This window comes from Artemia franciscana, chromosome 11, assembly GCF_032884065.1.
Source record: "Artemia franciscana chromosome 11, ASM3288406v1, whole genome shotgun sequence".
NCBI classification, from domain to species: domain Eukaryota; kingdom Metazoa; phylum Arthropoda; class Branchiopoda; order Anostraca; family Artemiidae; genus Artemia; species Artemia franciscana.
In genome coordinates this window covers 43,173,477-43,199,336 of record NC_088873.1, presented here as the reverse complement: position 1 = coordinate 43,199,336, position 25,860 = coordinate 43,173,477, and the positions used below count along the sequence as shown (strand labels likewise).

The 25,860-nt window shown below is 34.0% G+C and overlaps 1 protein-coding gene across 1 annotated transcript in view; it reads left to right on the top strand.

The window, feature by feature from the left end:
* LOC136033260 (tubulin polyglutamylase TTLL5-like) overlaps nt 1-23,483 on the top strand; it is a gene marked incomplete in the record, with an annotated part of 75,515 nt that extends 52,032 nt beyond the window's left edge. The window contains 5 exon segments of the mRNA XM_065714009.1: nt 1,419-1,794; nt 8,400-8,481; nt 12,951-13,101; nt 16,876-17,045; nt 22,940-23,483. Coding sequence (XP_065570081.1) covers nt 1,419-1,794; nt 8,400-8,481; nt 12,951-13,101; nt 16,876-17,045; nt 22,940-23,150 — 990 coding nt within the window.
* Nucleotides 23,484-25,860: the final 2,377 nt, after the last annotated feature.

Genomic DNA, 25,860 nt, shown 5'->3' with positions numbered 1-25,860 from the left:
TTAACTCTTTATTACAGTCCACCAACTAATTTTCCTCAAAATATCGTTCAAATTTCCTGAAGGTCGTGTGATGTGACCCTGTGAAGGCAGAGTCATGGAGAGAGGTTTAGGTTGACGTGTTTCAAAAATCTTTAATTGAGAGTATAGTCCTTCTCGCTACTGTTCGTATATATACTTATAATTTGGAAAAATAGCAAGACAGTCTATATAAGTGACGTTAAAGATGGAGAGGGGTGATTTTTGAGGAGGCATGGGTCTAGGGGCCTGACTTTTGTTCGTATTTCTAATAGCTCCTATTTTTTGTTCGTATCTTTTTGTTCGCAGAGCTCGTATATATATCATTTGGTGCCAGAACACATCTAATTTTCATGGAAAACAACGAAATTTTCTTCAAAATTATTATGTAACCATCTAATGACTGTTTGAATGGATGAACGCCAATGTAGTTTGTAAGTGTCCGTCCACTAAATTGTAAATATAGGAACAAATATTCAATGTAAAGTTATCGTTATTCCTATTTAATAGTGGGAGATTACGTTCCATGTCTGCCGATACTAGAAGACTATCAGCTAAGAAGGATTTCAGCGTTGACTTTCAGTAATTCGGTAAAAAGAAGACAAGGAAAGACAAAAGCATAAGCCCTCGCCCGATGGAACTCAGCACATATCGACATTAATAATTGAACTTAATAAACTTATTTATTTACAGACAACATATAAAATAAACATCGCTCTAAACAACCGCCATGAGAAGGCAACAAAGTGCCTGGAAGAAGAAGGTTGCAACCCTATGACCCTTAACCAATTATTTGATCCATTAAAAAAAAGAAGATCTTCTCTTTCAGCTTACCACTTTCATAATAATAAGAAATATAAGCACTAAATTATGCATCCTCATAAAAATTAACACTTATTTAGTCTATTTCTATACAAGTTAATGTTCTCAGCCCCCCTCTCAACCCCCGTCAAATTTCAGTCAAATAATATTCCAAAACAACAGATAGTGAGGCAGGCATACGTGGTGTCTCGACCCTCAAACATAAAATTTTCCGCATTCCTAGTATTATAACGAAAAGAGAAATCACCAATGCAAGAGCACAAACACATAAAAAAAAAGAGACAGAAGGAGAAAAGGCAGACTGTTTTCCTAAATTAATGATTAATATAGACCAGCACTAGAATGAGGCCTTAACCCTCCTCATCCATACAATCACATAGGTCAAACAGCATAGCCATACACAATCAACCATAAAGAATAATCCATGGACAGGCAGTCATGTCGTCAATATTAATCGTGAACAATTTCCATGTCCAATTGGGTCTTTTACTGCAGAAGCGTTTAGACAAATCGGAAACAAAGCAATTTTAGTGCCTCTCCCCTCCAATACATAATTTGAATTCCATTTATCTTTATTTAAGAGTGGACGGTTTCGTTCCAAATCTGCCAATAATAGAAGACAGTCAGCCAAGAGTGATTTTAGCCCGATCTTCCATTATTTTGAGGAACAACATACAAGAAAAGGAGAATTTATACGCATATTCCCAACAGAGATTAGCATGTATCGCTACTATGATTACGCTGGCACAGATTTAAACATAGCGTTCCACAACTACTTATTCCCTAAAGGTGACCGATCGATGTTAGGTGTTAAGAAAAGTCGAAGAAAAGATTTTGAGTTTCCTATTACTGATACTGATCTAGCAAGATATCAAAATTATGAAGAATACTTTGAAAAAGGATATGTTTCAAAGAAGATCAACAACATAGTAAGGCCAATAGCTGAAATTATGAGAGGTAATTTTTTTTCAACCTACAAAATAGGAAACAATTCTAGCTTTTTTCGAATTACATGTGTATTTCGAACTTAGTTATTTTATATAATTTAGTCACGTTCTAAATATATTTATATTACCTTTTTAATTATATTAATTATGTTAATTAAATATTTATATTACAAAATTTGATTTTATAGCAACACGGTAGTTTACTAAGTTGCGTCCCAAAGTTTAAACTAAGTCTATTAAACGAAAAACGGCGTGCTAACCCCAATTGCCGAATTATTACTAATTTGCAAGAAATGACAAATCAAATCATTAAATAAAATTACAGTAAATGTTATCGGAAAATCTTTTTATTAAATTTGTTCGTTGGAATAATTTTGGTTAGTGAGGAGAATGTGTTTTTTCAATTTTTCTTATGAAATGTCATAAATGGAAGCGTGTCCTCTTTTTTTTCTAGATGTATTCTGAATCATTGAACTTTTCTAAACTTCTCTACAGTAGCAGATTAATATACAAGGTCAATAATATTGCGAAACATAAATTTATGATACGCTTCAATTGTAAACGTTTTGTTTTTTTTTTTACTGAAACTAAAGAGGCTAAATGGGTATTTGAATTATGTGAACGAAATTAACTACCATAGATTATTAAAATGGTACATTAGTAACCTATTTTAAAACTTGTTTCATTTACCAAACAGTTTGTCGTAACAAACAGAAGTAAGGAGCGATGTGGCTCAATAGTAACCGAAAATCTAATAAACAGAACATTAATAGCAATAGATACGACAAAAGAATTAAGTTTAGATGCTTATTAAAAATATATAAAATTCATAAGGTCTAATGTTACCCATCAAAAGTTACAAGCCTGAGAAAATTAGTCGAATGTCTAAAGAAGTTGGGAAACATCGTCAAAACATCAATTAATCTTAAAGAAAATTGCATCATCAAATTCAACATATCAGAGAACCAAATTATAGAGGTTTAAGGTCTTGTATACAAAATGTAAATTTTGTATTTTTGCAAAAAGAAAGATCACGGATGCGTGTTTTTCGCAGGGGTGATCGTATCGAATAAGTGATCCTAGAAGATCGTTGGGGGCTCATTTGATTGGAAGCCAAAACTTCTAGTGCCCTTTTCGAATTGCCAAAAAGATTTGAGGGCAACTAGATCCCCCCCCACTTTCATTTATCCCCAAAGTCATCTGATCAAAATTTTGGGATACCTATTTTGTTATACACAGTTGAAAGATCTAATAACTATATTTTTGAGTAAGACTTGAACCCCCACGGCCCCCGTGGGAATGGCTGCAAGCTATGAACTTTGCTTATTATTTAAATATAGTATTGGTTATTGGGAATAGTATACTAAAGATGGTTCTAGCGGTAAGACCCCTGAGGCACTAAAGCTTACCCATATTTGAGTCACTGACCTACTTAGATGACCATACTACAATAGAGATACGTCATCAGCGTAATGCAGCCGACTTCTCATTTTCAAATACCCGTCTGAGCATGATTAACAATAGAAACTAAACCACTTCATTTGATTCCAAATAGGAGTAATAGAATTTATGATATAGCATTGAACTGGATATGACAGCATGTATAACATAGGCATAGTGTAACCGCTTGTATCACTATATTCATAGAAATGAGTGCTTATATCAACACTTCCTTTGAAAATATCATAATGATGTATCTCTATTATAGTGCGGTCAACCCAAATATAAGTTTTAGTACCTCAGGGGTCTTACCGCTGGATCCATCTTTAGCATACTACTATTGGGAAGTGCACGGGTATTTTTCAGAGGGATATTACGGCAGATAGGGGGGGGGGGTATTTTTTACGGGGGATCTTTTCATCGAACAATTTTTTGTGGGGGAAGGGAATTTTTCGTGGAGGGGGAGCGGAACTTCCCGGAATATTTAAAATAGATCAGAAATTAACTACAAAAACAAACGAGTTTTTTGAACTGAAAGTAAAGAGCTGCATTAAAACTTGAAACGAACAGAAATTACTACTTGTATAAGGGGTACTCCATTATCAATATCTCGCTCTATACCAACAGTTTCTTAAAATATTTAAAAAAGCTTCTTATTCTAATTAAATGGCCCTTGTGTTTCATGAGTCATTCTTAAATAATTGAAAAAAGTCAAACCTTAGCGTAAAGGGCGAGGTATTGAGAAGGGGTCTTTTCCAACTAACGGTTAAAGGGCAACTTTTGAGTGGCTGAGGGGCAATTTTTAAATGGCACCTGTTGAGTTGATTTTTCGACCGAAACATTCAAATATTATTATTCGTTTTTCAATTGCTGGAACGATTCTCGTTTTTTTTTTCATCGTTACATATTTTTTTTTTATTTGGATAATTATTATTTAACAACAATTATTTGAATGTTTTTTATATATTTAGATTATGTTTAGTATGTAATAGTTGGTATAAAAATTTTCTGTTGTAGAGTGAAATATAATCTCGGGTAAAGAATAAAAAAAAACACCGAAAAAAGTTAGATGAGGCTGTAGAAAAAGACTTACTTGTAAGTGATCTCTTACTGTGTGCATTTTTTTACCAATGGTGTAATCTGTTTGTTTTAAATTTTAATAGAGACGAGAGCGTGTGATTGTGTACTTATGTTTGTGTAAATTTTGACCCTTCTCCTCATCTCTGAGTGATACCGAATTTTTACCAACGCATTTTTGTGCTTTTTTTTTACCAACGGTGTTGCCTATCCTGTTCGTTTCAAATTTTAATATAGGCGCCTACGTGTGTTTGTGTACTTCTTGCAAATAAATTTTGACCTTTCTCCTCATCTCTGAGTGATACCGAATTTTTACCAACGCATTTTTGTGCTTTTTTTTACCAACGGTGTTGCCTATCCTGTTTGTTTCAAATTTTAATATAGGCGTATACGTGTGTTTGTGTACTTCTTGCGAATAAATTCTGACCCTTCTCCTCATCTCTGAGTTATACCGAATTTTTACCAACGCATTTTTGTGCTTTTTTTTACCAACGGTGTTGCCTATCCTGTTCGTTTCAAATTTTAATATAGGCGCGTACGTGTGTTTGTGTACTTCTTGCGAATAAATTCTGACCCTTCTCCTCATCTCTGAGTTATACCGAATTTTTACCAACGCATTTTTGTGCTTTTTTTACCAACGGTGTTGCCTATCCTGTTCGTTTCAAATTTTAATATAGGCGCGTACGTGTGTTTCTGTACTTCTTGCAAATAAATTTTGACCTTTCTCCTCATCTCTGAGTGATACCGAATTTTTACCAACGCATTTTTGTGCTTTTTTTCCAACGGTGTAGGCTATCCTGTTCGTTTCAAATTTTAATGTAGGCGCGTACGTGTGTTTGTGTACTTCTTGCAAATAAATTTTGACCCTTCTCCTCATCTCTGAGTGATAGCGAATTTTTACCAACGTATTTTTGTGCTTTTTTTACCAACGCTATAGGCAATCCTGTTCGTTTCAAAGTTTAATGTAGGCACGTACGCGTGTTTGTGTACTTCTTGCAAATAAATTTTGACCTTTCTCCTCATCTCTGAGTGATACCGAATATTTACCAACGCATTTATGTGCTTTTTTTCCAACGGTGTAGGCTATCCTCTTCGTTTCAAATTTTAATGTAGGCGCGTGCGTGTGTTTGTATACTTCTTGCAAATAAATCTTGACCCTTCTCCTCATCTCTGAGTGATACCGAATTTTTACCAACGTATTTTTGTGCTTTTTTTACCAACGCTATAGGCTATCCTGTTCGTTTCAAAGTTTAATGTAGGGGCGTACGTGTGTTTGTGTACTTCTTGCGAATAAATTCTGACCCTTCTCCTCATCTCTGAGTTATACCGAATTTTTACCAACGCATTTTTGTGCTTTTTTTACCAACGGTGTTGCCTATCCTGTTCGTTTCAAATTTTAATATAGGCGCGTACGTGTGTTTGTGTACTTCTTGCAAATAAATTTTGTCCTTTCTCCTCATCTCTGAGTGATACCGAATTTTTACCAACGCATTTTTGTGCTTTTTTTCCAACGGTGTAGGCTATCCTGTTCGTTTCAAATTTTAATGTAGGCGCGTACGTGTGTTTGTGTACTTCTTGCAAATAAATTTTGACCCTTCACCTCATATCTGAGTGATACCGAATTTTTACCAACGTATTTTTGTGCCTTTTTTACCAACGCTATAGGCAATCCTGTTCGTTTCAAAGTTTAATGTAGGCGCGTACGTGTGTTTGTGTACTTCTTGCAAATAAATTTTGACCTTTCTCCTCATCTCTGAGTGATACCGATTTTTTACCAACGCATTTTTGTGCTTTTTTTCCAACGGTGTATGCTATCCTCTTCGTTTTAAATTTTAATGTAGGCGCGTACGTGTGTTTGTGTACTTCTTGCAAATAAATTTTGACCCTTCTCCTCATCTCTGAGTGATACCGAATTTTTACCAACGTATTTTTGTGCTTTTTTTACCAACGCTATAGGCTATCCTGTTCGTTTCAAATTTTATTGTAGGCGCGTACGTGTGTTTGTGTACTTCTTGCAAATAAATTTTGACCCTTCTCCTCATCTCTGAGTGATTCCGAATTTTTCCATTTAATGTTGATAAAATAATTTCACTACTATTATTTTCCAATTTTATCATCATGATCAATGTATATACAAATACAAATTCAAGCTTTGTTCTGTGTTTCTGGATCCGAAATTTGCCCAGTTTTTGAAAAAGGGGAGAAAAACAAAATATCCTAATACCCTAAAGTATCAAAGGATCTTAATGAACATCGCACCATCACATTCAGAGTATCAGAGAACCCTATTTAGAGGTTTCAAACTCGTATAGAGAAATTTCATTATTTTACATTTTTTACGAGAAGAAATACTTGGGATGCGTGTTTATTTGTTGTTGTTTTTTCAGGGGTGACTGTATCGAACTAGTTATCCTAGATAATCGGGAGGGGGCTTATTTGATCGGAAACCAAAATAATAGTGCTCCTTTCAAGTGACCAAAAATATTCGAGGGCATCTAGCCCCCTCCAATGCCTCTTTTTACCCTAAGCCGCCTAATCAAAATTTTGAGATAGGTATTTTCTTCAGTATAGTCGAAAGATCTAATAAATGTGTCTTTGACGGTGAATTTACCCCACTCCCCCCAAATATCCCCAGGGGAAGGTCTGCAACCTATGAATTTTGCCCATTGTTTACATATAGTATTGGTTATTGGGATACATAAAGACATTTTCAAGGGGGGAAAGAATGGTATTTTCCTGGAGAGGATTATGTCTGAAGATCCTTACATCGAGGAAATCTCTGTTTGGGATGGAAATTTTCATAGAAAAAAGCCGGATTACCCGTTATTATTTAAAAAACGATCAGTTTTTAAATAAAAAAAGTTCTTCAACTGAAAGTAAGGAGCAGCATTAAAACTTAAAACGAACAGAAATTATTATGTATATTAGGGGCTCACCCCTCCTCAATATCTTGCTCTTTACTCTAAAATTCTTTTAGAACTTATAAAAAAGGCTTATTATTCTAATAAAACACCCCTAAAGTTTCAGAGCAATTCATAAATAATTGGAACAAGAAGTCAAACTTTAGTGTAAAGAGCGAGGTACTGAGGAGGGGGGGAGCCCCCCTCCAAGGAGACGCTAATAGTTCTATTTTGTCGAGCAAAGTGAAAAGCGTTTGGAATGGTTGAAGACCTGAATTGACAACTGTAGTGGGGTGATACAAGTCCGTGAATTCCTTACTATTTCTAGAAAGAAATATTTTATTTCTTACTATAAATATTTCTAGAAATCAATTTCTAATTTTAAAAATAGAAAAATGAAAGGTTATTAAGAGTAGAATAGTTAAAAAGAAAACAAACAGAATCAATCGGTAGCACACCAAAAATGTTGCTTGCGAGGGTGGGCTACTAACAAGAAAAATTTTTTGATGACCCCAACAAAGCGATATTCTTTTCTGAGGTCTTCTAAGCTAGTAGACATTGGAGTCAGAGGCGACGAAATACTTTCCAATTGTTCACCAGGAAATAATGAACTTCTTAACTAGTGTATCTAGAAATTAATTTCTAAGATGAAAAACATAAACATGAAATTTAAAGATTAGTTAGGTTCAATAATAATATTATTCAATTAAAATAAGCGAAACAAACTAAAAGTATTGTTAATATATTTTTTTTCTTGTCTTCACTAAATAAAATTTACAACAGCAGGTCTTTTACAAAAGTACAAATTGTTAATTCTCATAAAGCGATCGACATGTCAAAATAAATCAAACAGATTTTTCTTTTTTTTACCTTTCCTCATATTTTTCCAACTTGTGGAAAATGCTACACCAGGAAAGTATAATTTTTTTTGGAAAGAATTAAACAAGAAGAATCAGTTTCAAATTCATAAGAAACACGTAAAAAGAAGTGTTAACGAGATGTGAACTTTATTTTTATTATTTTACTTGTTTTATTTTTCCAACTTGTGGAAAATGTTACACGAGGAAAGTATAATTTTTTGGAAAGAATTAAACAAGAAGAGTCAGTTTCAAATTCATAAGAAACATGCGAAAAGAAGTGTTAACGAGATGTGAACTTTATTTTTATTATTTTACTATTAATGATAGCTTGTTTTCAGAATCCCCAGAAGACGGAAACAGGTGGATCGATACAATTTTTGAAGAATTAAAATATTCAATAAATGCAGGGAAAAGACTGAGGTAATATAAGTTATTGTCAACAGTTTATAACCAATTGCAGTTTCACTTAGCTAAGGGAATACTAAGTAGTTTTGTTATGGTTTTTTTTTCAGATATCAAACAGTTCGTGGTAATCAAACAGTTCGTGGTAACGAACTGTAGTAAGGAGCAACCCGGCTCAATAGTAACCACAACTCTAAAAAATAGAATTTTGATAACAATACCTACATCAAAATAATCGCATTTTAATGCTTATTTTAAATATATAAGTTTCATCAAGTTTAGTCTTACCCATCAAAAATTACTAGCCTGAGAAAATTTGCGTTATTTTAGAAAATAGGGGAAAACACCCCCTAAAAGTCATAGAATCTTCACGAATATCACACCATCAGATTCAGCGTATCAGAAAACCCTACTGTAGAAGTTTCAAGCTCCTATCTACAAAAATGTGGAATTTTGTATTTTTTGCCAGAAGGCAGATCACGGATGCGTGTTTTTTTTTGTTGTTTTTTTCCAGGGGTGATCGTATCGACCCAGTTGTCCTAGAATTTTGCGAGAGTGCTCATTCTAACGGAAATGAAAAGTTCTATTGCCTTTTTTAAGTTACCAAAAAAATTGGAGTTCCCAAAGTCGACGGATCAAAATTCTGAGATAGCCATTTTATTCATCATAGTTGCAAAATCTTATAAATATGTCTTTGGGGACGAATTACTCCCCCACAGTCCCCGTGGGAGGGGCTAGAAGTTACAAACTTTGACCAGTAATTTGACACATAGTAATTTGACACATAGTAATGGTTATTGGGAAGTGTACAGGCGTTTCCAAGGGATTCTTTTGGCTGGTGGAGGGAATGAGAAGAGGGGGGTATGCTGGGAGATCTTTCCATAGAGGAATTTGTCATGGGGGGGGAAGAAAATTTCCATGAAGGGAGCGCAAGATTTACTAGCATTATTTAAAAAAAAATGAAAAAATAAATATGAAAAAGTTTTTTTTCAGCTGGAAGTAAGGAGCAGCATTAAAACTTAAAACGAACAGAAATTACTACCCATATGAGGGGCTAACCTCCTCCTAATACCTCGCTCTTTACGCTAAAGTATTTTTAGTAATTTCAACTATTTATTCTACGGCTTGTGTGATTCAGGGGTCATTCTTAATGAATTGGGACAAAGTTTAAGCTTTAGTGTAAAGAGCGAGGTACTGACAAGGGGGCGAACCCCCTCATATATATAATAATAATATGAGAATACAAAAGTTCTTTACGTAAGCTAATTTGTAATTTACGTATATCTTTTAATAATAAAGAGATTCGTAAAAAATTAAAAGTTCTAGTTGCCTTTTTAATTAACCGAAAAATCGGAGGGAAACTAGGCTTACTCCCCTGCTCTTTTTTACTCAAAATCATTCGATCAAAATTATGAGAAAAGCCATTTAGCCCAAAAAAAATCAATATGCAAATTTCGTTTTAATTATTCCTCTGCGGAGAGCCAAAATCAAAACATGCATTGATTCAAAAACGTTCAGAAATTAAATATAAAAAAAAACAAGTTTTTTTAACTGAAAGTAAGGAGCGACATTAAAATTTAAAATGAACAGAAATTACTTTGTATTGGAAAGGGGCTGCTTCCTCATCAAAGCCCCGCTCTTTACGCTAAAGTTTTTTACTGTTTAAAAAAAGATGAGAGAAAGAGTCAAGCTTTAACGTAAAGAGCGGGGCGTTGATGGGGAAGCAGCCCCTTTCATATACGAAGTAATTTCTGTTTGTTGTAAGTTTTAATGTCGCTCCTTACTTTCAGTTAAAAAAACTTGTTTTTTTATTTATTTAAACAAAGATTGCTCGCGAAAGTAAGTGAAACAAAATTAAAATGGGCGTAGGAACGATATTTCCCATCGGCTTCAAAGACCTCCTTTTCACTAAAGCCTTCTTCTAATTCGTGTGTTTGCTAGTCCTAATTGGCGAATTAGGGTAATACAGAACCCTTTATATTCAGGCAATATAATTACATTATTAGCCTAAATAATATTAAAATACAATTATATTAGCTTAAATAAGGTGATTTGCACAAACATAGCTATAATAAATCATTATCCTGACATTTGGTCCATCTTTCAGAGGTAATACTTAGTCAAAGATTCAGAATGGCTTTTGGCTCGAGTATTTTCTAATTATTTTATATTTATCAATAAAGAGATTAATAAAACAGAGAAAGGTGGGGTCTCTTCTGATAATCTTATGCATAAATAAACACAAGGCGAAATCGACTCTCCATAATTTGTTTATTGCTGTATTAAGAGGTAAAATCCTTATAATCTGTAATACACCAATTCAGATGAGTTTAGGGGAAATATCAGAGCCAGAAGACCTTCTCCAAATTTTGTTTTGAAAATATTTTATATTTACAAAATATTTCATTAATCTTAGTAATATTATAATAACTTTAATTAAGATATTAATCTTAGAAGTCTAGTCTTAGAAGTCTAGAATTGGCGAATTAGGGGAATACAGAACCCTCTTTATTCAGGCAATATAACTATATTATTAGCTTAAACAATATTATAATACAATTATATTAGCTTAAATAAGGTGATTTGCACAAACATAGCTATAATCTATCATTATCCTGATACTTGGTCTACCTTTCAGAGGTAATACTTAGTCAAAAATTCAGAATGGCTATTGGCTCGAGTATTTTCTAATAATTTTATATTTATCAATAAAGAGATTAATAAAACAGAGAAAGGCAATTTTATTAAAACAATAAAAATTATCACTTCTGATAATCATATGCATAAATAAACACAAGGCGAAATCAACTCTCCATAATTTGTGTATTGCTGTCTAGAGGTAAAATCTATATAATCTGTAATACACCAATTCAGATGAGTTTAGGGGAAATATCAGAGCCATAAGACTTTTTCCAAATCTTGTTTTGAAAATATTTTAGATTTACAAAATGTTTTATTAATCTTAATAATATTATAATAACTTTAATTAAGATATTAATCTTAGAAGCCTAGTCATCTACTACTAGTACTATTAAGAACTCTCCCACTTCAACCGTAACCACTTCAACCGTATTAGTGGGATCATACTTACTGAAATTGTTATGCTAGGAAAAACGATTCAACCACTTCAGCTCTTACCCACCTCAACCGTAGCAATGTTTTTCTCGTAAAATACACTAATCAATTAGTGTATTTATCTGGTATACTGTACAAGGATAGGTTTTGTTTCTCCAATTTTTGTTTTTGAGGTGTGTCTTTTCATTTCGCTTCGTGGTCCTCAGTTTGGGTTTTTATTTTCTTTCCTCTGAGGATGGCTGAGCAGAACTTTTGGTCAAAATCTTTGCACTGTTGCACCTTGTTTTCAATAGCTATGGATTTTCCTTGTTTTTTCCTTTTTTTTGATATGATATATTTAATGTGATTTGATATGGTTTTTAATATTATTTTCATTAAATATGATATGATAGTCCCTTGTTTTTTTATAGTCATACGTTTTCTATTTTAATTCCTTATGTACCTGTTACAAGCGCAAAACATTGTCGAAATGACCATGATGATTTTGGGGGGTTTTATAATAGTATATTTCAGAAGAAAAAAAACATTAACATAGTGCCCCGTAACAGGCCAAGCAGCATATTTAACTAATGCATCAACAAAGATCATGGACAAAAAAGGTCATTAAAAAATTCCAAAAATAGAGATGAAAGAACAATACCAAAACGAAGGGAAACCACTTTAATAGAAAATAAAGCTGTATTTTTATTGATGCTACAAATAAATAATATTTTCTGGTGTCCAGGGGTATAAGAGGTTACAAAGAACGCCAAAAATAGAAAAGGAAAAAAACAAAAGGAGAATCAAAACTTTGATAAAAAACGAGGATTCTTTTCCTTTTTTTGTGCTGCAAATAAATTAGTTTTCCGAGCGTCTAGGGGTATTTATTTCTCACCAAACAATCAAAGGATTGCAATTAAATTGGTACTTGTATGATATACCCCCGCTGCTCAAGAAGTGAAATTAGTTTAATCCTAATAAAATATGCCTAAGTATGATAAAAATATAACACTCTAGAAACAAATGTAGGCTATTTACCCCCACCTCAACCTACACCCACCTTACCCCCTACAGCTCAAATTATATATTTTCCATCTATTCTGACACTTCTCTTTTTCTTTTTCTTGCGCTAAGCTGAAAGAAAGTAGCTAAAGAAATCGGTTTACATTATGTCAATTCATTAAGAACTTTAGCTGCAAGGGGTACCATTAAATCTATAAATTGGGTATCTTAGAAAAGAAACTTCAGTATTTCACCCCTATCAATATCTTTCTAAGTGTTTTAAATTCTTTGCAATTGATTTCTCTTTCTTTTTCCTCTTTCTTTTTTCTCTCTTTTGTATCTCTTTTTTTGTCAATAGTGCGAGTTAGTGCAGAATTTCTTTAATTTCTGTTCTCATTTTCCCTCTTTTGTATCTCCTTGTTTGACAACAGCGTAAGTCAAGCAAGAAAACTGTTTATTCGCTACTTAGGATGCATTATACAACGACTACCATACTTAGCGTCGCAACCGGGTCAACAGCAGCTGAATTTGGTGGAAAAATTTGTGTGTCGTGTCGCAACCAAAAATCGAGGTTTACACCAGGTTAGTTGTTTGTATAAAAAAAAAAAAAAAAACTTAACGTGCAAATCAGACATTAGTCTCTGATAAACAAGGGAAAATTTGACATAAAATATCCCTGTTTTCTTATATTTTTAAAATCAAGATTGATGCCATTACTGTTACCTGTTGAAAAGCCTCGTCATTTGAGAGGTTTCTAAAATAGCATAGCCCTGAAGTTGAAACCACCATCATACCCGCCAGCCCCCCCCCCCCCATTTCCTGTTTGACTCTGAACACCCTTGCCCCAACGGTGTCGGATAGCCTCTCTTATTAAAAAAAGTTGACACGTCCAATAAACACAACTTTGGGAATGACATGATACACTCAACACCAAGGGCAGGGCTTTATATTATCTAAATTTCTCATCACTTGAACATAGGTTTTATAATAAAAGTAGGGGGAGGGGGTGTTTGATCCTGGTTGTCCGATTGGCTTGAAACTTTCGGGACACATTTGTGTTGAAAGAGAGATATATATATCTATTTATTAACCAAAAAAATCAAAAACAGTAATAACAGCTACCCCGAGAAGTAAAAAACTTGTCCGAGGGATGGAAAATGCACATTAGATAATAATACAGGACAAAGAAAAAAAAGAGTGAAAGAGTGAAGGTTTTTTTGCAGCCAAAAAAAAAATAAATAAGTACTTATTTCTGATCATAAACTGACCTTAGACCAAATAAATACGTGTCCCTAGGACAAGGGAGCGCTGAGATGTAAAGGAAATTTGAGTTGTGGGTGCGATCCACTTGAAAATGTGTGTCGAAAAAAGCTAGTTTTTTCAATAACCTTGAATTTTACATTTTTAAGTCCCTGGGCTAAGCAGACCCCAATATACAAGACAAACCAGTAAAAAAAAAAGCCTTTGTTCCCTCAAAAGCCGGGGCCAAAAAGGGGCATTTTTTCAAAATTGCTTAAACTTTATATAAATCAGCATGTGGCTACGGATACCCCTATGCACAAAAAAAAATCTTGGTTTGTCTAAGACTGGAGCTCGAAAAGGACAAAACAATTTCCTATCTGAATGGCTTAAAAACACATCTACAAGTCCTTTGGGCAAGTTGAACCTATGTCACAAAAATTTATTCAGATATATTGAAGGTATGGACCCCCAAGATGAGGCGCCTGAAAATGGCCAAGCAACTCTATCGTCCGATAACCTTGAAACTTCCAGGGATTATTCCTTGGAATTGTTATACATCTGATACTTTTTTCTGTTGGCTTGAAACTGTTTTCTGTAACTTTATGGGACACGTGAATCTTAACGTAAAAACTAATTTAGGTAAGATATGGACTTCTGGAAAACGGAGCCCAAAAAACGACTTTACTGCTTTTTTTTCTTTCCGATCCATATGGAGTTTATATTGTTTAGTCCTTGGGACAAACGGACCTCAATGTATAAACAAAATGAAAAATAATAATTGTTCACCCGAAACTGGGGCCCAAAAATGTCTAAAAATGGCATTTGTGAAACTGTAAAAACCTTACATCTGTCAGCTACTGGACCAAGAGAATTCTATCGTAAAAAGAGTGTATCAAAGTATCAGATTGGGAGGCTCGAGCCCCCAGAAAATTGAATTAAAAAAAAAATTCTGATCAGTTTGAAATTTTTGAATTCTTTTTGTGAATGACCTGGACCTGCATTTATTTTCAACCACACTAATAGTTACAGCAAAATAGGGCGTGAAAAAGTTCTTTTAAAACAATGGTGGATTAAAAAAAATCATGTTTAATGTTATTCACAATATGTAGGGAAAGGTACTTTAGCACCATAGAATAGCAAGATACATCTGTTAGCCCCATAATTATACATCATAGATGCATCTATGTTTAATTGCAATATTTTTTTATTTTGCTCTAGAATTTTTTTATAGATGTTATGTTTTACTATATTTTTGATTCATCTTCTCTGGATATTCATCTATATAGTTAATATACATATGCCATAGAATAGCTAGATACATCTAATAGCCCTATATCTATACATCTATTTAGCCCATAGGCATGTCTATATTTGAAGTTATTTACAAGAAGTGAGCCAGGATACCTAAGCGTATTAGAATAGCAGAAAATGGGCAGATTTTCAATTTCAATGATTGAAAATCCTGAATTTCAAAGTAAAAATATTATTTGACATTTATTGCACAAAGCTATGGCTTCGACATTTTGACTAAATATGCAAATTTTAAAGCACATTCCAAAATTTCATTTTTAAAGCAGAAAGACTGAAAAAACTTTGCAAGAATTCTCAAAACTAACACACAATAGAACTTATTTCGATTAAAAAATGAACCAAAATCTAAAACGGCCATAAATAAGGCTATTCAATAAGCCAAACTTAAAACGAGTTGAATTCAAAATGAATAGAGGAAACCAAAAATAAGCAAAACTAGAATGGATAACAACGTCGAACTCAAGATAACTAGAGGGTACAATAGATAAAAGTGGGCTTACTGTCCTCTAGAACACCCTAAGGGCTTAAGTGTCACTTTTCCATAGCTGAAAAAGATTTGTATTTTCATTTTAATTACTGTTTGTTCTGTGAACATGATGCTAAGTAATGTCACCAGTTTTATAAAAAAGGAGATTGTAGCAAAACGTCCACTGTACGGGACGGTCTAAAATATCAAACAAACGCCTTCCTCATTGAAAATTGGTAGAAAAATCCATTTTAAGCATCTCCCAAGAATTTTGAATCTGATCGATCTGAAAAAGTAAGCCATATACTTTGTTTTTTGATAATATTCCTCAATAAAACTAAACCCGGGAATAGCAGCTCGCTTACGGGACCAAGAGGCATCTAAAGTCAAGCTGACAGGCAAAAATAGATGACGCGACGGAATATTCCAATAAACACGGTAGTGCAGCCATCTATATTTCTAAGCAAAATTAAATACCTAGCTGTTATAAATTCACATCTTTACTTCTTTCAGGGTGAGGGTATCTCTAGTTCTTGTAGGGGGAAGGGGGAATCAACAGAGGTTTTCCCTTCGTTTTTCCTAGCATAACAATTTCAGTAAGTATGATCCCACTAATACGATGCGTGATATCAGTGGGCATATTGCCTATTTTAAAATAGTTTCTTAGATGCCGAAATTAAGGGATACATAAATGTACCCTTTTTGAAGTTGAAAATGGTTGTATTTTTCGCCACCTCTTCAACTAAAATCTCTTTCTAGATGAACATTTTGAAATTTTGGAAAACATTTTGCGTAAAAAATCTCATTTTGAGCTTTTTTACGCTGACTTCTATAAATGTTGATCTGAACATTATCGCAGAACTACGTAATAACTGACATAATATATTTCTTAATTACAAGACCAAGAAGACTCTTTTGCTGAGTTTTATGCTTCAGAAACTTTAAATAATTTTCCTAGAATATGCTACTTTTTCTCCAAAAAAGTCCGTTAATCATTCGCAGATGTAAACTCTTAAGTGCTGCAGGGACGCTATGTCTGTGCTGCAAGGACTCTCGTAAGTGCTGTAAGGACGCCTAATAGCAAGCTCTTCCTGTGACTTTAGAACCAAAAAGCCCTGTCCGGGTAGAAAAGAGCCGATCTGGTTTTACCACCTGGAAAGATATTTGGAAACAACAAAAAGAAACGTAAACCATTTTTATGATACTGATAGTCACCAAAAACACAAAAATTAATCCCCGGACGGCTCTTAATTTTAACACATCCACACAAATTAAATTGCATTATTATTATGAATATTATGCTCAAATTTCATCTCTATGTAACTTTTTGCTTTTAGAAACTTCTGGCTTCTCCTCGTGCAACAGTCGATGACAAGGTAGCCTTTATATCTGCTCAACTTCGCTCTTTCATAGATGGCTTGGAAAAAGAGTGTAAAGATGGCTCTGGATTCCCAAATAACAATCATTTAGATGCAGAAATACTTGAAGAATTTTGCAACATTGCTAGGTATCTATGGCTAATATTTCAGGTTATTGTGGTACTGCAGAAAGTGCCATATCACCTAGCAGAACTGCAAAACAAAATGCATATAAGATTTTTTCTTCTAAAGCTAAAACAAATTTAAACTACCACCTCCGCAAAAAAAAAAATAAAATAAGCACTAACAACAGCTTCATTTCATTTCTGCATTACGAGATTGGATTTTATATCTTCTCTTTATCTATTCTAAAATTTTGTCGACAAAAAATTTTTTTGTCCAAGACGTTTATAAATCTACACACACAGACGTCAGTAATGCATATTAGCCCATTTCGAGAGTGCCCGTTTCGAAGTTTCTACGAGACAGTATCGGATGATTTGGCGTCATCCATACATTGCAATCTTGGTCGAAGGTAAAGAATCAAGAGGTTGGAAACTCAAGTCAAATTAGCCCATTTTGGAGCATAATGCCCTCTGTTGGGGCATAATATTGTTTCTGTATATTTTTAATTCGAATTAATAAATATTGATTGATTGATTGGACTAATCATTAGGATTAGTATAATCCATGAAAGACTGGTAATCATTAATCCAAAACGAAAATGTAACCTTAGGAAACAGCCACTGCTTTTCAGGGGAGGATAACTACGAAAAAAACAAAATAAACCTATTCTTATCCACTGAAGAAATGCCCCCCCCTCGTGGCTTATCAAAAGACAGTAAAGGTAGCTCAGGCTTTGCAAATAAAAGTCACTTAGATTACTCTTGAAGAATTTTGAACTATTCCTACGTATTTCTGGCTAATATCTCACATAATTATATTTCAGCCAGAAGTGCCACATTTCCTAGCCCTGTTAGAAAAATTCAGAAAAGCTTAATTATATGTATCCAGTTAATCTTCCAATTTGATTTAAAGAAAACCTGAAATTCTACAAAAAGATTCGGATTCTTTTTGCTATTAAACTTATTTATTAATAATCATGAACAGAAATGACTATTCATTGGTGATTAGGGCTTACTTGATAATATTACTAAGTAATACTACGGATTTATGTAAAAATAAAACATCTCTCCCGAATATTGGATTGTGTTGCTCTCAAGGTCAATCGTTCTAATGACCTTTGGCCAAGGTCCTGTTCTTTATGACTGGGTTGACCTTATATCCCGTTTTAAATAAAATTTAACTAATTTCTCAACATTTTAAGTTTATCCTTCATTTATTTTCTTGTCATATATTGAATAAAGGGCAGATGTATATTAAGAATCAAAATAGTAAGGAAAACACCGCTGTGTATAGTGAAAAAGGTGTATGTTAATAAGTTTCGATCCCGAATAATCTCCGTATTAATGAAGACGCTAATAATATTCACCCTAAGACAAGTTTTGTTATTAAGCTTAGATTTAATATAATATAATTGGCTTATATAATTCCTAAAATGAGATACTGCTTTTCCGTTAAGTAAGATTAATTAACTTTCTAACCGTCTTACTAAGTCTAAAACTAAGTCTGTTTTTAACTAGGCATTCTAGATTTGAAATTAGTATTAATTAGACATACACTCCTTCACAAGGCTGACTTACCTGGTCTTCACAAAATACAAAACAAAGAAACAAACATATATTAAATCGCTACGACTTATCATACATTCCGACAAAGTACGGGGTAAACGAGTTTCAAAGCCAATTTGTCTCGAATTTCAGTGTCTAATTTCGGTTTTGTTCAAGCCCGGGCATACACTTCAGCATTAAGTGTTAATATGAAGCGGTTCCAATGTGAGGCAAACACCTTTTTCCTAGAGGACATTATTAAGTGGCCACGCCAATCACGCAATGATTCAGTTAAGTTTTTTCAATAATTGTATGAGTTTTCAGATGTGGTACGACTTAGCTGACAACACTGATTTGCATCTTTAAGTAAGAGTTTTAGGGTCTATTCTGATAATTGGAATAGGTTTAATATTCAATCTCACTCATATAGCAAGCTTATGAAAAATGCTATTGCACTTATGCTATAAATAATTAACGCTTAATGCAATAACCTCTTTTGTTCTAGAGTAACTTGATTTACAATCAACTCAAATTTATAATAACAAAATTTTCACGAGTTTTACAGACCGAAAGCGTTAAGTACAGGTCTCCCCAACAGTCAAAAGTATAACGTCTTTTCGACAATTGACGGTTTAAAAGCCGTTTTATATATTTTTTTTTGCTAATCTTCAACATTTTGGAAAATGTCATAAAATATATGCCGTATTTCCACTATCTTACTGCATAGTTCTTTTGAAGGATGATCAAAATTCTTCTTCAATAATTTTATTCGGTTCTTAAAAGTTTCCTCTAGGCTACTCATACAAGCCTAGATACTCATGAAAACGTCCAAAGGTTTTTTGGGGTTAGGATGCTCATCCATAGACCAGAAGCTATCGTCAACGCAAAAGTGCTGTATACACTGTTATTTCATTTAAAATTCAATGCATGAAAACGATGCATTTTCGCGAAAGAAAAGACACAATTTTAGAGATCAGAGCGGGCATATGTCGAATCCCCTATGTTAACAATCTTAAACGAAACAGCCTACATTGAATGTAGAAATCCAGCACAAAAAGAAACGGAAAAGGCCATTAATATGAGTTGTGCAACCCTCATTTAACTCCCCAAAACAATTAATGGCATTGGCTCTTCAATGAATACACAATATATTTTCAATTGAAATTATTCTTTACCCGATGGTCAATATATTTGAAAGAATGAATTATTTTAGTCATTTTATAATTATTATTACTTCGTCATTAGTGAGCATATAGATACAGTAAGCCCTAGCATTGGGGTTTTTGGACAAGCAAGATCCCCTTTCCTACTTTTATCAGGTTCACTCTATATATATAAAAAAGTCCTAGCTATATTTTTTAAGTTATAGCATTAATCCGCAAATATAAAATGGCGGGCCCAGAAATAGGTCTGTCGAAACTGTTTTTGAAACATAACCACAAAATCACTTTTCCTCCATGGCATCCCCTTCTTAAAAGGGGATGCTTAAAGTTGAAAGTATACAAGTTGTTCGTGCATAATAAGTGCTCTTCATTAATTATTTTGATAAATATAGTTATGTATTTATTTTAATTTTCTCTGTCTTGTACTCCGTCTCTATGAACTATCCCTAGCTCTAAGAACAACAAGCAGTTTGCAAGAATACAAAGAAACAATACTTTATTGATTAAATTTATATATAAATATAAAATAAAAAAATGTTCTTGTATGTTGAGTCAGGAAGAGGTTCTTCGGCAGGAGCAGAGGCCACATAATTGCACAGCTTCAATGAGCAGTAAATTCGTTAGGTGAAGGATGAGCAAAAAAGAAAATTGATTAAAATTTTTTTGAGGGTTCTATTTTTTTTTAGTAAAATATAAAAAGGGGAGCAAAAAAAATATACACGAATTTTAATGAAATTCTATTTAACTTGAGGTTTAGAACCCTTGTTTTTTTTTTATTTAAACTTTAAAGTTATAAGAAACCAGTTCTGCTGCACTGTCTTTTTATGTAAAAATAAGCGTCTATACACAAAAAGACGAATGCAGCAGAGAACAGGCTTATACAGAGAGTTCCAAAATTTACTGCCCAGCTACTTCATTATCTAGAAAAGAAAAGGAAAGTCAATCATTTGCAGAAAATAGACAATATGTTTTTCCGAACTAAAAAATTTATAAAAGGATAAATTTTGATGACTGGATAAATACATTACAAGAGCGAAAACCTCAAGATGGTTGCGATGTCTGGTCAAGACCTTTTTTCTTCACATGTAATTATGCTTGCTATTAACAAATCCTTTTAGACTTTCCTGGAACATTTTGTGATATAGGAAAAGCACAGATACAAATGTGTTCCTTAAAACTGAATTAGTCAATACAAGAGAAATGCTAAATCTGAAAATGAGCACTACCTAAGGAGGGGCGGGGGTAGTATGGATTAGTTTTTGGCAAAAAAGAAATTTTCTGGGCAAAAACTTCCATGGTAAGATGTAATTTAAAAAATTTACATTTTCTAAGAGCCCCACGAAGATAAAACCATCGAAAAAGTGATGAAGAACTAATATAGTATACAATACATATATATATATATATATATATATATATATATATATATATATATATATATATATATATATATATATATATATATATATATATATATATATATATATATATATATATGTAGCTAAGCGTATTTTACTTATTATCAATTCTGGTACCCCTTTTTTGAGATCCTTTGAAATCAAATTTAGTCAGGTCTTGGGGGATGGTGAGAAGGGTGGTGAACTGTATGAGAGTCAGGAAGGTGTACTACGTGTAACAAGGTCGTAAGAAAGACGCATTTGCGCTATCAAGAATGGCTCAGGAGCGACTAAGGCCCAGCGGCCACGGGACAACTGTTTCCGATTCGAAATCGGATCATTGCAGCAAGAGTTAGGATAGATGTGTTAAGGGCTTTTAATAGCTTATCAACGTGCTCGGGAAACGTTAATCAGACGGAAGCACAAATCCGAGTTCGGGGCTACGAACTTGCGTTTCATCTTTAGGGGGGCAAACCCGATGACATTCAACGGTGCTGAAAGTCAATCTTTTATCGGATTCTGCTGGAACAAATCAGATTCTGTTGGAACAAATCGGATTCTACTGCAACAAAGCTGATCAGCCAGAGTCGATTGTGGGGCTCTGCAAGTTATACTTTTCTATCCTAAGGTAGTCTCCCTTTCAAACCGAAAAGTGTTCGATTATTGTGTTCGATCTTCAGAAAACTGAGAAAAAACATTCAAAGATTTATTTGTATATTATAATACATAGACAGCTTTTGTGCCCCAAAAAAAAAACTATTCCATTCCAAGACCAATATCATTAACAGTACTAATTAAATAACAATAATATTACATAATAGTATTAGGTCAGTATGAAGAATGCAATAAAAACCAGTTTTGCCTTAGTTGAAAACTCATGAAACCAGTTCACATGCGAATGAAATCATGAAATCGTATACAAAAGAAAATTCGCATTTTTTTCGAACCTCCTTTACCACACATCTTTTTTAGATTTTTTTTTCAATGATTTCTCGTCAGCTAACTAAATTTCAACATGCATATGTTGTCTTGTGAGAATCAATAACACTGCCACAATAAACGCAGCCGACACTGCCACTGTCGGCATAAACAGTGCCGACAGTAGATTTTTGTTAAGCATGGACAAAAATATGTACACACACAGATAAAATATATCCCTTTCATAACTGTTCTGAGCATTTGGTCGTACCAATTGAGCGCTGCACAAACGATTGCACAAACTGCACCAACTGATTAAACGCTCAATACAAACATACACTGTTCTTAGCCTATTCAGCACGAAATCAGAGAAAATTCGTATTTTCAAGTATGATACAGTGCAACAGATACTGAAACAAAAAATAAAAGAGCTTTTGGAACTGCAAGATGATATTTTTTTTAGCATGAAAAACATTTGTGACAGTAAAGCCTTACAGCCTGTTACTGTCGCATAGATAGAACTCATTATGTGGTATATATCATAATGTGATAGATGTCAGTATGGCATCGGCTAAAGATGTCATCTAGCAGAATCAAGTTCAGAAAAGAACTCTTTGAAACCTGTGATAAAGAAATAATAATTTGACCTCTTGTAGATGCTAGCCAGATAAAGTAATTTTATCTAAAAACATGAAATCTTTTTTTTTTAAATAGAAGTTCTAAACGATAAACAATTTTCTAAATTATAATTAAATCTGATCGAACATCGAGCTCTTTACATAACATTTTTCTACGGTTAATTACTATTTTCTTAATATTGAAGATTCTGGAGATATTACTTAGTAAATAAAAACCTTCCTATATATTTATAATATTTTCAGCTCTTTTTTTGCAGTGAAACAGACTTTGAGCGGCTGTTAGCCTTACATACTGAAGTTGAGCCGGATTGTTCACTGCAATTTTTGTTTGGAAGAAAGTTTTCTAACCGTACAAAGCTAATACTTCCCGTTATTTGTGAAGAAGGAAGGCTGGACTTATTGAAAAAGGCATGCCTTTTAAATGGACATGGGTCACCTCATATCGTAGAAAAACCATGTTCCTCTTAGCAAGTGTGCCACAAAGGAAGGACTTAGGGGGCTATGACTACCCCTGGTAAACAAGATGATATTCAAAAAAGGTACTATATATGAGAGGTAATTCAAAAATAATCATGCTTGAATATAGGTAAATACAATCACCCCTTATTACCTACTCCTCCCCCAAGACATTTTTGGAAGTGCTTTTGCTTCCTAGTATCTATGCACATGGTATTATAGTTTTTGAGAGAATAAATTCGTTATTTATCTTTAAGTTTAAACTAGGAACAAGGTATGAAATCAGATTTAAAAATAGTTAAGTCTTTTTTTTTTGTTGATGATTGGGGTAAACAATGGCCTTCTGGACACCGAACATTTGGTACGAGTGTGACCAGTTCGTACTACGCATTACGGCGGCCTGTATGGTGCATTCGTTGATTCACCTAATAGAGGACATGACTCCATTTCAGACAGCACTAAAACCATCTCCAGACCAAGGACAGTAAGACATAGGCAAGAGCTGAGATGAGCCTATGAATAAGTAAATTTATTTATCGAGTTTGACGGAATTCAAATTTGAAAAGCAATATCTTTCTCTTATGACTTTATTCTTCTTGAGAAGATTCACAGCAATTTTTGAAAAAAGAAAATTTTGTTGATTCATTTTTCGTTCGACAAGAAGGAATTACCCTTTGAGCATTCAATACCCATGAAGGTATAAGTTGCAATATTTGTCTCAAAAGAATCTACAGAATTCTCACGTTGTTCATTTTGTATCCATACTCAAGACTAGTTACAAATTTATTTGTTTAATAAAACATGAAACTTATATATTTAAAATCAGCATTAAAATGCGATTCTTTTGATGTAGCCATTTATATCAAAATTCAATTTTTTAGAGTTTTGGTTACTATTGAGCCGGATCGCTCCTTACTACAGTTCGTTACCACGAACTGTTTGAATGCTAGAAAATCCTGCGCCCTTTTCATTGAATTTTTCTTCCCCCATGACAGATTCCTCCAAGGAAAGATCCTCCAACATAGCCCCCTCCCCTCAGCCCCACCCCCAAACAAAATAAAATCCCCCTGAAAACGTCTGTACACTTCCCAATAACCATTACTATATGTAAACACTGGTCAAAGTTTGTAACTTTCAGCCCCTCCCCCAGGAATTGTGGGGGAGTAAGTCATCCCCAAAGACATAGTTATTATGGTTTTCGACTATGCTGAACAAAATGGCTATCTCAAAATTTTGATTTGTTGACTTTGGGAAACAAATGAGCGTGGGAGGGGGCCTAGATGCCCTCCAATTTTTTTGGTCACTTAAAAAGGGCACTAGAACTTTTAATTTCCGTTAGAATGAGCCCTCTTGCGACATTCTAGGACCACTTGGTCGATACGATGACCCCCGGGAAAAAAAAAAAAAAAAAAAAAAAAAAACAAACAAATAAACACGCACCCGTGATTTGTCTTCTGGCAAAAAATACAAAATTCCACATTTTTGTAGATAGGAGCTTGAAACTTCTACAGTATGGTTCTCTGATACGCTGAATCTGATGGTGTGATTTTCGTTAAGATTCTACGACTTTTAGGGGGTGTTTCCCCCTATTTTCTTAAATAAGGCAAATTTTCTCAGGCTCGTAACTTTTGATGGGTAAAACTAAACTTGATGAAACTTATATATTTAAAACCAGCACTAAAATGCAATTCTTTTGATGTAGCTATTGGTATCAAAACGTGAAATCGCGGCATCTTACGAATGGGTGATCGGATCTCAATGAAACTTGATATATAGAAGAATCTTATTTCTCTGATGCTCCATTTTCAATTGGAATCGGATCCGGGGACATAGAGGGTTGGAGGGGGAAACAGAAATCTTGAAAACCGGGAATCTTGAAAAACACTTAAGAGTGGAGATACCGAGATGAAAATTGACGGAAAGAATAAGCACAACTTATAGATACAAGATTGACATAACTGGTACGGATCCGTTTTCTTTGGGGGGGGGGGAGAGCTGGGGGTTGTTAATTTGGAAAAGTTACAAAAATTGAGGTATTTTTAACTTATGAACAGGTGACCGGATCTTAATGAAATTTGATAATCAGAAGGAACTCGTGTCTCAGAGCTCTTGTTTCAAATCCCGACCAGATCTGTTGAAACTGGGGGAGCTGGAGGGGGGAACCAGAAATCTTGGAATATGCTTATAAATGTTGTAGATACGTGACTGACGTAACCGGACTTGATCTGCTCTTTTTGGGGGAGTTAGATGGTGGGGTTCAGTGCTTTGATGAGTTTGGTGCTTCTGGACGTGCTAGGACGGTGAAAATTAGTAGTCGTGTCAGGGAGCTGTACAAATTGACTTGATATAGTCGTTTTCCCCGTTCCAAACATCTGGGGGGCTGAAGGGAGAGGAAAAATTAGAAAAATTGAGGTATTTTTAACTTGCGAGTGGGCGATTGGATCTTAATGAATTATGATATTTAGAAGGACCTCGTGACTCAGAGCTCTTATTTTAAATCCCGACCGGCATTAAGCCTCTAATTTTCCTTTTAAAGCAATCTATTGATTCTTAGAATTTTGCAGAGCTCATACCATATGAGCTCTTGGCTCTTCCGACCTCGTCACAAGTGCCATATCAGCTCTTAGCTCTTGTTTAATAATAAATTACCAGAACCTTTCCACATTTTTATTAATTTATTCGTAATTTACCGCCATCATCCCACCTCTATTTATAATAATAA